Source organism: Lissotriton helveticus, chromosome 11 (genome assembly GCF_964261635.1).
Source record: "Lissotriton helveticus chromosome 11, aLisHel1.1, whole genome shotgun sequence".
Lineage (NCBI taxonomy): Eukaryota > Metazoa > Chordata > Amphibia > Caudata > Salamandridae > Lissotriton > Lissotriton helveticus.
Window position 1 is genome coordinate 888,180,810 of NC_136072.1, and position 15,497 is coordinate 888,196,306.

The 15,497-nt window shown below is 42.2% G+C and overlaps 1 protein-coding gene across 2 annotated transcripts in view; it reads left to right on the top strand.

Annotated features, from left to right (window-relative positions):
- KSR2 (kinase suppressor of ras 2) overlaps positions 1-13,897 on the top strand; it is a 1,667,828-nt gene extending 1,653,931 nt beyond the window's left edge. For both annotated transcript variants that reach the window (XM_078667119.1, XM_078667120.1), the window contains one exon: positions 11,377-13,897. In XM_078667119.1, the coding sequence (XP_078523245.1) occupies positions 11,377-11,383 (7 nt within the window). In that variant the 3' untranslated portion in view covers positions 11,384-13,897. The remainder of the gene's footprint in view (positions 1-11,376) is intronic.
- Positions 13,898-15,497: the final 1,600 nt, after the last annotated feature.

A 15,497-nucleotide genomic window follows, 5' to 3' on the forward strand; every position in this document is an offset into this window, starting at 1 on the left:
GAACCAGCACCCGACCCCGCCCCGGGAGAAAGAGCCCAACACAGGAACCACAGTCGGACACGGCAAGAGCCGCGCGGCCCCGCCGCAGCAAAGTGCGGGGAACACAGGAGAGCACACCCGCCGCAGTGCCCAGGGGGCAGTCGGCAAGAAAAAAAGGGAAAACCAAGTGCCCTCCCCAGTGGGGACCCTAACGCGGCAGAGAAAGCAGCCAACTGCAGCAAAGCAGCGCTGAGGGGCAGGCGGGGAGCAAGCGACTAAGGGCAGGCAGCCAGGCAAAGGACTACCCAAAGGCACACCGGAATCCCGGACCTTCAGGGAAAACAGCCGCGCAGCACTGCCGCCGCCCACCACAAAACCTCGAGGGGCAGGCGGGCGGCGCGAGCAGACCGCAGGAAGAAACGCAGGGGCGGAAAACCCCAAACACAGCCCCCGCCGCAGCGCTAAAAAAACAGGCACCAAGCAAATTATAGGGGCCCGCAAAGGGACCGGCAGTACAGGGAGAGGCATGGCAGAGTGCCGGCCACAAACCCAAACTGTACCCCAGCCACCCCCACCTGGAACCCATGGCCCGCTGGAGCAGAGCCTAACTGGACAGTACACACCAGGGGAAAGGGGGGAAAGAGCCCAGGAACCAAGGGTGCGCTAGAGCAGGACCTCCAACCCGAGACCCACATACCTGCTACAGCAGGCACCACTTACCTGACGCATCTGGAGAGACGTGCGCAGAACGAAAAAAACAGGCTGATGGGTTGGGCCGGCCCGCCTCTTATAGAGGTCAGGTGGTAATGGGTCAGCCATCTTGGGAAGGGATGGGAGGCATGGGAGGCTGACTTTTTGCTTTGGAGGGTTCTGGTGTGGAGCTGAAGCTCACTTTGTAAGTCATGTGGCGAGGAAGACTAACGAGGAGGTAATCTCCCTTACTTCTTAAGAGTCTGCATTAAAATGTTTTTTCATTTCTCTCCATATATTGCAATGGGAAGGAAGAAATGCTTTCATCTCTTGCAGAGGTGTGACTTCATGGTGCCGTGGCATAATGAAATGTGTAATTTTACTTGTAGCAGACTGTCGAGTCTATAGTTTTTTCTCAAAAGAAATGTGATTGCCCGAGAAGCCTCCCAGGACAGTATTTGGAAATGTGGCTGATAACTGCGATCAGAGGTCGTCTCTCTAAATGAATGAGTAATAATACACACATTAATAGGAAACCTTGCTGACTAGTAATCATTTCGCTTAACCCTCTAAGGATTCGAGGCATTGGATGGACTTCGGAGCCTCTTTCAGACCTCAATGTGATCTGAATGATCACAAGAAGGTGAAGCTGTAGCTTCCCAGAAGTCACAAAACGGTTCAATTTCTAAACAGTTTAAAACTGATCATAAAAGTCAAACCAGGTTTGGTTAGATCTAGGCAGTAATGATAGAGTGGTGAATGATCAAGGGGTTCCTACCAAGTACCAAACTACAAACAAAAAAAGTGTTTAATGTCAATTTCAGAGTCAGAATAAGCTTTATTCGATTTTTTTGTATAAAATCATAAAAGCGTACAATTACAAAATACATTCATAGTTAAAAAATAAAAGTACTTACATGTGAAGCACAGATATCTACAAGTTAAAAGCTCACCCTGTGAATATAACTTTACTAACAATAGCATACTTTACAGTGTTCATGATGACAGTTCTTCCTTTTCATCAATAGGAATGTGCAAGGGGTAACAGTGGTTAAAAAATGTTTTACGGTATTTCAGATCTATTTAGGGCGAAAGTACTACAGAAAAACGGTAAACAAGATCCTCTACCCAGCCTGGTACACTCCCCGGTCATTGGCCTGGAGGCAGGGGTATATAATGTGCTTGGATAGAAGTCAATTTAATTAATTTAGTCAGTCAGTCAAGAAAGGCTTTATTTCAACCATACGGGCCATAAAAGCACACAAAAGAATAAAACAATACATTGTAATACATAAAAAAATGAAATAATAAGAATACAATTTATCATCATAAAAACTATGTACTTGATATCTGCGTTTTAAATTGGAATACTCCAAGTTATAGAAGCTTTTAATACATTCTTCGATTAACTCCCTACATGGGGTTCTTTAGCTTGATAAAGTGCAATGTACAAAGGATTTTCAATTTCTGCATTGATTACTAGATTAAATAAAACTGCACATATTATGGCTAAAAGCTAATTCATTGGTAGATAATATGCCTATCGGTTGCTAAAAGCATTTGAACTTTGTCTAAAAAATATATATGTTAAAAAGTGTCCAGGTTAAAACAGATAAAATGTATATGATTAAAAGGCCATCAAAGATGGTTAATTTGCAGTGGGGATAACCATACTGTAGGTTTGTATAAACCACATTGTTTCATCTATTGCATGATTTAGCAAAGCACATGTATGTAGAGATTACTAGGGAGCTAGAGATTTCCAAGAGGAGTTTGCTAAAGGATAGCTCTGCGGGTGCACCACATAGAGTATAGAAACTGTGAGATGGTAAACTCATTTAGAATAATTGAGTAAATAATATTTAAAATGCCCCAATACATAGTTTCGTGACTTAAGGACATAAGACCTGCCCGGGAACCCCTGCATGTAGGAGTTGTACCAAAATTCCCTCAAAGGTCTCTAGTACTCATTGGTCAAAACTGATGATGATATTTGTTTCTCAAAAAGACTTGGCCTAATGTGGAATTTCAGAGCGTCTCTGTCTTGGTCCAGTGTGAAAGCCCCTCACCATGGTTTAAAGAAACCCTCAAAATATGACAATCGTGAATACATCCACCACTTATTATTGGCTGTACAATAGGGTTTCAGCAAGCCACTTCACCTAGCCTCATTATTTGTTCCTTCAACAGAGTGTTACAGGGTGAGGGTAACAGCTCATCTAGGTGAAACTAACATCACATTTCTTCTGGGATATTCTCCAGTAATGCCACTGTTGATAGAACAGATGCAACCACTTTCATTGTGCTCTGTGATCATGTAGTCTGGAACACAGTAATACCCTGGTTCCTCAAAATCATGCACATATTTTACATGTATAGACGCAAAGGGATCCTCTTCTCAGACTGAGGTTTTTCTGTGGCCCTACAAAGATCCATACAGCAGCGGCCTGTGCAGGTAAGAATGCGGTGGGGAGGTGAAGCCGGGTGGGGGCATGGAGGGGGGATTTTGGCAGAAGACCACGAGGGAAATTGTAATAAATAATACATTTTCCCTCGTCGTCATCTGTCCAAATGCCACCCACCCGGCCCCACTGCCTCACCGCTCTTATCTGTAGGGACCGTGGCTGGATCCATACAGAAGTAGACTCAGCACTGTCACGTTTTTCTTCTCATGAGAGGGTTATTTCCACTTCCAGTTTCCCCTTGGAGGATGGTCTGAGTTGGTGTGTATTTGCACAGGTTCATTCGAGGGAATCAACCCCAGCATGGTAATGAATCAAATGAAGGAACCCAGGAACAAGGGAGTATTGAGCCAAGGCATGCACAGCCACCCTAAGCAGGACTTTACATTTCTGTCCTTTTAAGCCAGTCAAGAAGACCTGCCATAAAGTGAAAATGTATTGAACCACAAAGGTCATGCAGCGATGAGCAGGCATGGGGTTTTCCATGCAAACTGTTTTGTGGTTAAGCATGCTTTACATATCAAGGAAACTATGCAAATAAAAGAACCCTGTCTCTCTATTTGGTCATTCATTTCTTACTTTTGCAACAAATACCAAGTTGTGAAGAGGGCTTCCCATTTAACATGGTTTATCAAGGACATAAAAGACTCCAACTTTGAGACTGCCATTCAGGGTTTTGCTAGCACAAAATAATTTTCTCGAATTGTGAGATCAGCAGTCTGTAATCTTTCCAGTTGTAGCTCGACCGGTAATCTTGTGCATACTTAAAACTGGCCTCTAAAGGCACAATTGACCACTTGGGTGCTAAGATAACCCCCCCCTCCCCCCCCCCCGCCCAGTGATGAGGTATTCAGGCAAAACTTTCTTAGCATTTTACCTGCATCATCAGAATTCTCTAGGTTCCAAGGGCCTCGTGTACAAGAAAATGGCGCAGTGCGGCACACCAAGCCATCTAGCTGTGTCGTGCTGCGTCATTTGCAAAGCACAGGGATGCTTCTTATTAACAACAATACAACACATCCCTGTGCTTTCCCCTGCACTGGTGCATAATTGCCTGCAGTGCGCCAGTACAGGCACCCTTGCATTATTTTGCAAGGGTGCCTTCTCTGCTGGGATGATTGTTTTTGTGCAGGTAGGGACACCTTACTGTACAAAAACAATAATTAATGGCATTTTCCATCGAAAGAGAATAAAATCGAGGCAAAATAAAAGTATTTCTCCTCTTTGCACCATTCCGATGCCTCCCCTGGAGAGTCGTAGAATTAATGCGTCAAGTTCCATGGATGTTTCATGGGAACAACAACAACAGCAATACCCATGGAATGCCCCTTTCATGCAAAGTAATGCGTGAAAGGGGCCCATATTTACAGCGCCACGAAAAGTCATGCAGGCTGACTGTACGTGGCCTTGTAAATATGGACAAGCCCATTGCGTTGCCGGTGCATAAAAAAAAGTAACGCACCAGTGGTGCAATGAGTTTGTAAATAGGCTTATTGATTCCCCTGGAGGGAACATAGAAACCTGTCGAAACATTGCAAAATATTGTACGCCTCATTTACAATATGTTGGAGCATGGCAAGGCAGCAAGCCTTCCGGCTGTGCTGCCGTGTGTCAAAATAAAAGGGGAGGAATGTGCCATATCTACAACATACAACACATTCCTGTCCTTTTCCCCTGTGCCGGCGCACAAACAGCAGCCGTGCACCAGCACAGACAACCTTTTGTCATTTTCCAAGGGTGCCTGTGCTGAGGGGGTGATTGTTTTTGTGCAGGAAGGGGCATGTTTCTGAAAACTAGTCCAATTTCTGTATTCGCAAGGGGTTGCTTGTGTTGATCACTAATGGTTTTCCCTCAGAAGCTGATCATTGAAAAAAGAAATTTAAATAAGTAGGAAAAAATAGCAAATGTTAATATTTGGTTCTGTTTCAGGCGGCACTAACAGGAGAAATGGGCTGGCGCAAGCTGCCTCCTGACGAGAGCCCCAGCACCTATTTATTTTACAAATTATCCACTGGTGTCAACCTTTCCATCTGTCATTTTTTGCCCTGATATACCAAAGTAATATACCTTAATGTCCATCAGACTCTTCTGGTTGTAGTGATGTGTTGGTTGTCCAAAACATGCGCTACCAACACCTGTGCTGTAAATTATAAAGCTTTTTCATTGTGTACCGCCCATGCAGCATTTCATGTAGCAAAATCTACTGAAAGAAAAATGTGGATGAAGGAAACCTGTGTATTTTATAAATGTGTATAAGATACCAAATGTATGAACAGTAACGGTGGTGATTTGTGCACCTCTGACTAGGGTTCACCTTTACTATCATGTGATTCAGAGGGAATTTTGTAAAATGTATTCTTCCTTCCACACTGTTTTACATTTGGAATGCAAAAATTGAAAAATAAATCAAATTGGTACTTACAAATGTTCTACTAGTATGAGTACCATTGAGTTGGGTAACAATAAAACATCTGTTATTCAGTGCCAAGATGCCCACAGGTGAACGTGCGATTTACAAATACATATATTATGTAATTATGTGTTCCTACACTGATTCTAATAAAAGCGATACCCCACTTGTGTGCCTGGGCCCAGAGCCCATGACAGGCAAGGTCTCAAAGGCAACATAGTGAAATCAGAGTTTCCCCACTTTGATCAAGATTTTTTGGTGGTTTGAGTTTTGTGGTAAGAAATTACCACTAAATGCAGCAGAACACAAACAGCAGCAGCCGGCAGCCGCTATCGCTTGCCAATTTTATTCTTTCTGTCCTTCAATAGTATTTTTCTGACAAATTGCTCATAATTACACAGATGGGCATAATTGCATAATTTCCTGTAATTTCACATCAAAAGAGTTGCACAAAATTAACGAAATTACTCCCATTGCCCATATTTTACATATCAAAAATACCTTTTTTTGGTCATGTGGGTAGTTATAAATTCGATCTGAGGCTCAGCTGCCACTGAGGGAAAACAAACAAACCCAGACTTTTCTAAAAACTCAAGGGTAGGGGCATGACCCAGAATGTCCTGCAAATGTTAAACTTTGGCTAAAATCATTTTCTGGATATTGCAAGGATACAAAAATTCTGATCACCCAGTATTCCAATAATTTTTCTGATAAAAAACAGCACCCCACTTGTGGTCACAACAACCTGGTCTCCATTGGGTTTTCAGTTTTCAAAAATACCTGGTGTTGTTTTTGTTCAGTCGCGGCGGGCTGACACAGGGCTAAAATACCATAGCCCACTCTGGTGGCAATTTCTCTTCCTCATTTGTTGTTTGCTTCGAAACCACTAACTCATGGCATCCCACAGGATTCGGCTTTGATCCTCACACTTTTCAATGTCTACATGGATCCCCTAGCCAAATTATCCAGCCTCTAGGATTCAAGCTAGCGTCATATGTGGACAACACTCAGCTATTGTTGTCCTTCTCTGAGCCCAATAGTAATCTACAACATTCTTTCCAATCTTGCCAAGTAAGAGTGGTGGACTGCATGATGCATAGCTGTTTAAAGCTTGATGCGTCAAAAACGGAAGCAATGCTTTTCCGCTGTTCCCCTTCTCTCTGGTCTAGCACATGGTGGCCTGTAGATCTTGCCCCTGTGAAGCTCGCCAGGAAATTTGGGGGCCTGATTTGATACTGATGTTTTCCTTGCCCTGCAGGTGATGGCCATCTTTGGTACCTATTTGTTAATTCTAAAAAGTATTTAACAAGTTTTGAGATTGAGTCCTGAATTCACTAGAAAAACTATTGTACACTCCTTGATCACTTCCCAAACAGTTTGTATCTTGGCCTTCCAGACTATCTCCAGCAGCTCCTTCAGTTGATTCAGAATGCTGCAGCATAGCATCTGTCCAACATTCCCAGACATGAACCTATCTCTGGCCACTTAAAATCTTTACACTAGCTCCTAGTCCATCAGTGCATTTTATTTAAATGTTTACTGCTTACTTTCTGTGTTTTCAATTACAAAGTTCCCGCCTATTTCAGGAATAGAATTACGGCCTATGCTCGCTCAAGATCTTTGTTGTTGTTTGAGGTTTCTACAGTGTATCGTGCTCGCTTGGAGGGTCTGTCCTTTTCTTACTTGACCCTTAAAGTCTGGAACACTTTGCCATCGAACAGTTATGCCTCTCCCGATTAATTCTCATTTAAAAAATTGTTGAAATGTGGCTATTTTAGTCTTGTTAATCCAGTTGTATGCAGCACTCTCTTTCTAGTCTTCAGTCAACAGTGCTTGGACGTCTTGTAGTCAATTTTGTGCTTTATAAATGCATATTTATTATTCATTCATTTAGTAGAGAATTTTGTAGGACCTCTAGTAGATGTTGAACTTCTATCATCCCATAGTCCTCGTCAGTTGAAATGTTGAGAATTTACCAGCAGCACTTTTTTGGTGGTTGAAACTGTCTTCAGTAAGATAACTTGTTTTAGAATGGCCCCTAAAATGATTTTTTATCTGTTGCCTTTTCATGTCCTACAAGATGACATGCACATTGGAAATAAAGGCTAGAAAACATAATTATGACAACAGAGGTATGTCCCGTCGTGTTTTCCACAATTGAACAGCCACACAAGTGCAGGGTAATACTGGCTGGTTTTGCAGCAAACAGCAGTCATTGGCTCTAAATCTATACGCTATTAACACATGATCTTACATCAATTATATCTGAGACATCCCTGTTAATAAGAGAGAATTGAGTATCAGGAACCTGAACCCATGGTATACTTTTTGTGAGACATAAATCCAGGTCAATACACCAACCACTTTGCAGTCCATTCATACACATTTCATGTGCACCACACAAAGTCATTCAACATCAGCCAACGGGCCTAACACAAAATAACACTCATGCCAACAGACTGCTACCATTTAAGAGTTCATCACATTCATATGCCCACAGAACTAAAACGCAAATTACACTGTCATTCACCCATTTATCAGCCAACTAACCTACAAACACACCAGAGGTAAACCAACACTAAGACTTGCAAGGACAGGAGGGAAGTCCTTTTCTTTCATAGGCCCCAGACTGTGGAATTCTCTCCCGCTGGCCGTCCGCTCCGAAAGCTGCTACTGGCGCTTTCGGAAATCAATAAAAACTTGGCTATTTAACCAGTAACCTTGGCTTCTTGAGTCATGCATCTCTTGTCTCCATTTGCACCTGGAAACCCTTTTTGGGTAGCTGTCGCGCTCTATAAGCTGAATAAATAAAATGTAAAAAAATAATAAATATATAAAAACATACCATCAGCCAACAGTCACACATACCACCAGCTAATAGCCACACATAGCACAATCTATAGTGGTTGATGCCATCATCTTTGTGTCATGTATACTTTGACCATCTGGTTTTCACCTACAATGAACCTTATGAGCAACTAAGCCTATGCTAAGCATTGACTATCTATGGGTCTGGCAGTTGGACTGGGCTGTTCCTAATGGAGCAGGCTCATGACTGATTTGCAAATGGTTGAGTCCAAATTGAGGTGGCATGGTCGGCGAAAGAATGTTATCCTGGAATGATACACCATGTGATTGCCAGTAGTTAGACTTAATGCAACTATCCTTCTCTTTTGTGTGTTTCATGAAACACTCAAAGTGGCCAATTGTATGCCCAGACGTGGGTCCTGTGCTCACTGTGCCACTGGAACCAAGCTGCACCCAACTGAAGAGACCCAATCAGAACAAAACTGTTCTTGGGTTGTTAGCGTTCCAGTTGAGGGAGGACCTGGATGGCAGTTCAGGCTTTACTGTACCTAATTCCTATTGAAGTAGAGCCAAATGAACAAGCGATTCCCAGTGTTGAGACTTACTGCACGTTTTCTCCTATCAACTAACCCTGGGCATAATACTACACTACTAACGGAGCATGCAAAGTTTGTATTTATTCATTGCACGTAGTACAGTACCAAAACTGTGCTTAATCACATAGTGTAACAGCTAAATCAACAACATGCTCAGATGCTTTGAAAGTGCAATTTTACATGCTTAAAAGCATATAACCAATTCACAAAAGTGAACTTTTACAATGAAAACATTAGGCGATGAGAGAGCTGATGATTTTGGGATCCCCCCTAACCTAGGGTGAGGACCAAGCAGATGCCTTGAACACAAAGAGCATAAACAAAAAGCACATTCTGTTGAACTTCAGTGGTGGTCCCATCCTCTTAGGACCACCTCAAGCACAGTTATTGGCAAAAAACAATCCCAACCAAAGGCCCTGCAAAGCATTATGGGACAAGATTAGCAGTGGGCAGTGAATATTATAGTATCCAATATCAAAATAATTATACAAAGAGCTCCAGTTCACATAGTCGTTACTAGATGTCCCTCACAAAATGGGTTTTATGTAACGTGTAATTTCGTGAGTAAATTTCAGATTTCACCCCCCCCCGATAGTTTGCCTTTGTTACAAACCATTAATAGATAGTACATCAATTAGCCTATTCCTAGGCTTTTCGTATATTTCTTAGAAGGATAATACTTTTGGGAACAGCGCCCAAAACAGGGAATCCGCTTTATTAACTCAGAGGAATAGGAGGGAAAATAACAACAGCTCATTTTTCATATAGCTCACTAGTTCACAGCAAGACGCAAGGCCTTTCTGACCAGCCTCCCCACCGTCCACCTACCTAATGGGTAATGGCATTACGCACAGTTGACTGGCAACTGCTATTTTTATCTTTCCTTCAATCTCTTCTTTAAAACATTGATTTAGGTCCTTGCTAAGAGTGGCCAAGTAATTAGTGTGATATTCATCGCTCCTGATAAAATCCAACTCTGCTGAGTCAGAATTTACCAGGTATATATCCAATTATATGTTTTAGATGAATAACACAGAGAGTTTGGGGTTTACGACGCCAACATCTGCTTGTTGCTGTAAACACTGGGCTTTTTTACTCTGATAAATATGGGCAGGTTTGCACTAGTAACTCATAATTGCGACTTGAGCAATAACGGCAGATATAGCAATTCGGAATTACCGCGGCCATTTTTTTTAAACAGCTTTTATTTCGGTTAGAATAACCATAAAAAGCACAATATTAAAGTACACGAAATATAAAAGAACTCATAAAAATGTATATACAATTCAGCAGCATAATACATATATAGCTAAAACTGGAATTAAAGAATAAAAGCCTTAATTCAATCGAAAAAACTAACATTTCAATCCTTTCTTTCTGGTACAAGGCTCACAGCAAACAGATATATGCTAACACCAGGGCTTTAAGTGGGATGAAAAAACCAAGCGGTCTCTCAAAGGGGCGTGGCCAATGTAATTAAGGGCGTGACTTAAAAACAAGGAAGCTAAAAATCTGTGCTTACCATAGTGTGCCGCCCGACTTGTATTTTGCTGTTTCTGTCATTGTATCTAGATATGATACAACAAGTAACATCCTACCTACAACAAGACAGGACTATTGACTTTGTCAATGGTTGTTAGTTGCATAAGATGAATAAGCAGCAACTATGGCTTGTATATAATATTGAAAAAGCTTCCAATTAAAGCCTTGATGACTCCACAACAATGTTGCTTCATTTGAGTTTCAAAAAGAGAAGGGAAATCTAGAGAGAAAATTACTCTCTTTATAGGATTTCCCTTCCCCTACAACGCTCACCTGGCATGACCTCATGCCGTAACTTCTCCACTAGTGAGAAGTGAGCAGTGTGAGCGTGCGCACGTGATGTCCCTGCTGTCACTGCAATCTGGGAAAAAACAGACTGCCTGTGCCAGGGCACAAAACAGAGCCCGATAGAGACCCGTTTCGAAGCCCCCTTTAAAAAACTGCTGGTGCTCTGCACTGGTGAGACCCGGCCCAATTAAAGCCCTGGCTAACACCAAACACTAACTATGATGTATCTGCCACTCGTAATTTTTTTCTTTTCAAGTTGGTTCTTTCATTATATGAGTATAGAATCCTGAACGATTTCCATGTATTTTTATAATTGTGAATGTTTTAAAACGCTGCTGTTCAACTATACCTTCAGAGTGAAAACCAAATACCAAATGGGATGATCTGATTGGCAGAGATGCGTTTAAAATGTCATATTACTTGGGCGTTGCTAGTTCTGTACCTAGAGACAAGCAAATAGCCTCCAATGCATCCCTTCCTCATCACTAAGTAACCTTTACTGGATGGTATGATTAGAAGCCTCAGATTCGTTGCCGTTTTGTCAGTCTTTTACGTTGTGATTCTTTTTTTAAATATTATTATTTTTGTATTTCCCCTTCAGGCTGTGACAGATGGAGATTAAGGACAGTGCCTTCCCCACCTGGCTGTCCCCTCTGCTGCCTCCCTCCAGTTCCTCTTCGAGCTCCCTCTTCGTGCACGTCCCGAGGAAAGCCAAAGGCAGACACCCCGAGGGGGCTCAACCAGGGAATGTGAAAAGCAAAGACGTGCCCTGCTCCTCTGGCCGCTCCACTCGTTGCCCCTAGCCCGATTGATTTCTGGAGCGGAACACTAACTTCAAACCAACATGGAGGATTCAGCACTGGCAGGCTCAGCCTATGCATGGTGGCGGGGGTCGGGGGGTGGGTGTACTGGAATACGCAACATTCAGGTTTGAATGGAAGTTACTAAGCGCTGTATAAACTATGATGGGTCAGTCTCAAGTTTGACGCCACTGACAGGATATTGGCCTGGGAGAGACCCTTTATCTGTGAGTGAAGCTTTGAGTGTGGTCTTGCAGCATCGGGCATGTGACGACGCATCAGACTCGAGGTCCATTCAGCTGGGCAGGGGATGGCAGTGACCTGTGAGGGTGTGTACTTGAGTGTTTGTGCATGTGAGTGTCAGTGTGCCTGTGTGTGGGTGATCTCAGAGGGGTAGGGTGGCGTGTTTGTGCCAATCTTTAGTTCCACAATGCCGAACTCCAACTGTCCAGCTCAGAGCAGTGCCCGGTGAGTGTCAGGACTTACATGGCAGCGGGTTTTCATGGAGATAGACTGATGTAGGCGAACAGAGAGTGTAACCACCGAAAAAAAAAATTTTCACCTCAAACATAATTGCCACATTGATCTTTGATCCAGTAATGACGTGTGTACTCTGTTCTGAACAAGTATATTATCTAAGGCAAATTTAATATGGCTGCGGAGGGCATATTTAGTGGTGTAAAATATTTTGAAGATATGTTTTAAATACCAAGCAGGGTGCAGAACCTTTATTTTATGTTTCCACTACTCAGTATTTCCCTCTTGACCTATCATTCACATCTTCCTCTCATCCTTACCTGTTATCTTATTTCTTTGTCTAATCTTTTCTTCTCTCCCTTTGTGCTTTCTCTCCTCTGTGGCAATTTCTTTTACTAAGTGCTTACACTTATTTATAGCACCCTTTCTTTCCCTCACCTTCAGACCCTCTGTCTCTCTCAGGAAGATAGCTCAATAAAATGAGCACTATTAACATCTTGTTTGACCTGCATGTCATGAAAATGAATCCAGTTCAATCATGTCAGTCATTCACCCCTCTGGGGTTCATAAAATGAGTGCCATTAAATCAGGTAACATATAGCACTTAGAAATAGCAGGTACTGGTCTCAAACATCATATAAAAACAGCCTGTTACTATTCCGTCCTCGCTGTCGATACATATTTTAGTCTTCTATTTTTTTATACTCATTATTCATTTTGCCCCAACAAGATCTACATCGTCTTCTGTACCCAACAAATTGTTGCTCAAGTGGTCGGAAGAAAGCTTAATTGATGTAGTCTTTCCGAAAACATCAGGACTTCTGTGACTACCAGTTGTTTTCCAGGAGATCGAAATAAAATCTGGTTGATCAGAGAAAAATATTGAAGGACATTGATCAGACTTGTTAAGGATGATAGGACAAAACATCTATGAGAAAGCACTTCCGCAACATACGTCATGCTGAACCAAATTGTTGGTAAATCTAGTGTGAGCCAGGAGTTGTGCGAGGAAGTTCTTTTCAGAGTAGGTGGCTGCAGCTTCCTACCAAAGGATACACACTGTTTGTACTGTGTCTGGGAAGTGTGGGTATTAAGAGATGTGTATCATTAAAATGAAATGGCATTTTATACAAATGCTTTCCTCAAGTTTCTAACGGATCATTTCCTTGAGTTTATTTAAGGAGCATTTGCCATTGATTATATGTACTTATTAAATCAGCATCAACACGCATGAATAAATAGCAATCAGAGGAGACAGCGAGTGACCGTCTGAGTGCGGGTTCATTTGGATTTGGTGCCTCTTGGAGAACTGTTTTAATAGGTGAGCCTTCAACTTTTTCATAAAAGCAATGATCGAGGTTAATTTTCTTAGGTTAGCTGGAAGAGAGGAGAGTTCCAAGCTAGTTTGGTTGCCCCTCTCACATTATCTCCCTTTGCAAGTTGTAACCAATCCCTTCTCTCCATGTCAGCCACACTCATGGTTTGGTTCTCCGGATTCACTTGTTGAATATTTCATTCATTTCATCAATATTAGACGCATGATGCAGTCACTCCATTGCAGAAGATCCAAAGAAAATGACTCTCTTCTTCTTTCAGGCCGTTGAGGTTCTGAGCCTCCACACTATGATGTATGTTTGTACATTTCTCTTGCCTGCCTCTTTCACTTAGTGCTACCCACTTCCAGTCAAACCTGTGCCTGACCTCTTTAATCCTGTGCAGGGTCTTGGAAGAAGCAGTATGATCTTTTTACCCAGCTCCTCCATCGTTCCTTCTCGCCTTTTTTATGCTCTTAGTTCATCTGCCATGTTGGGCGATGAGAGCTGAACACATGACTTGAATGTGGTCAAGAGCTGGTTGAAACTATAAGTCTACCAGCATGATGCATTTGTAGTGTGGAGGATAGTGCGAAAAACATGGCAGCTCCAAGAGAGCCATTCATTCAAGTTCTTCCTTTGTTATTTTGCTCTGTTTTCAGTGATATTTAATTTGAGACAGGTATACAGACTACAAAAATATTTAGTCATCATAGAAAATGATATCTTGGCTGATATTTAGACGATGGCACAAGGTGCCTTTCTGGTGCTTTAGTACATACCCTGCATGGAGGAAAAAATAGCCATTTTGCCAGTGGTCTCAAAACACCTCACTATCTCAGGTTGGAACCAATTACTGAAGACAAACACAGACAGAATTTTTACTTAAGTAGTGCAGGCTTTAGCTTTGGGAGCTGGACCAATCAAGAAATTATCTGACACAAACATAAGGAAAGTAAAAAAACGAAAGAAGAGATACACCATGTCTCGTCCAGCAGGTCATGGATCAGGATTTTGGCTAACCAGTGAGCAACAAAAGCAAAAACTCCAACTCTTATTATGTAATTGTAACTCCCCATGTATGGGAGGTGAATTTTCTCATATTCAATCTCTAACAGGAAGTGTTGTTTTCACTTCACTGACAATGTGCAGTTGTTCAAAAGTAACTAGCATGTGCGCCCTGAGACAGAGACAGTGTGGCCTGAGTGGGAGTGTAATAAACATGTGTAGTGATCTATGAAGAAAACACTGCCCTACTGCACCAGCAGAGGCCTGGCAGCCAGCAGTGTTTGCTTTTCAGCAAAGGCTAGCATCTCTCAGCCACCAGTCATAATCCATGGAGAGCAACACCAGTCAAAGTAGTTCACCTTCATCAAGAGGTGTTTCCTGTTGTAAGACATCCTATATATACAAGTGTGTTAGACTTACTTTAAAGATTGCTACTGTGGGCACCGTGCCTCTGTAGACTGGTTTTCAGGATTCCTTTGATGGCTGAGACTCAGTGTGTACCTTTCTTTTATCCTCATCACTTCCAGGTCTTTGGGAGGTTAAGGCTGATCGCTCTGAGTAGAGGTGGATTAGTACTGACGTGTAGCCCTAGTGATTCCCACTCAATACTTTCAACTTGACTGTCAGAAATGGCAGGATATTATGTATTGCATTGGGCAACAGTGAATAAAGGGAATATCTTACACTGAGTTTTTCTCTCTTGTTGACTATTTCATGTAATTCAGAACCCCTTCGTACATCACATCAGCCATAATGGCAAAGGAAGCACTGCATGGTGCAGGCTGGTTTATTTGTAGACCACCATTTTAACCCTAGAGGCTCCCATTCTTCACATACAGTAGGTAGTTAGGCTCCTTTTTATTCTAGTTTCATGATTTTTCTCTGAGTGTCTGATGTGCTCTAATTTTAGACAAGACTTGCTATTTACACTTAACCTCCCCTAGGGTTCCCTTGTATATGTTGATTGAATTATTAACCCTCTTGAACTGGTATAATGCTGATAAACAAGAAGACTTAACTGGTAGATTAAACTCGGCCTCTTAAATAGCACTTCATGCTGAACTTTTGTCATTTCTATGTGTGGCAAATGGCAGGTGTTGCTGTTATCCGATTTCATATTAGTG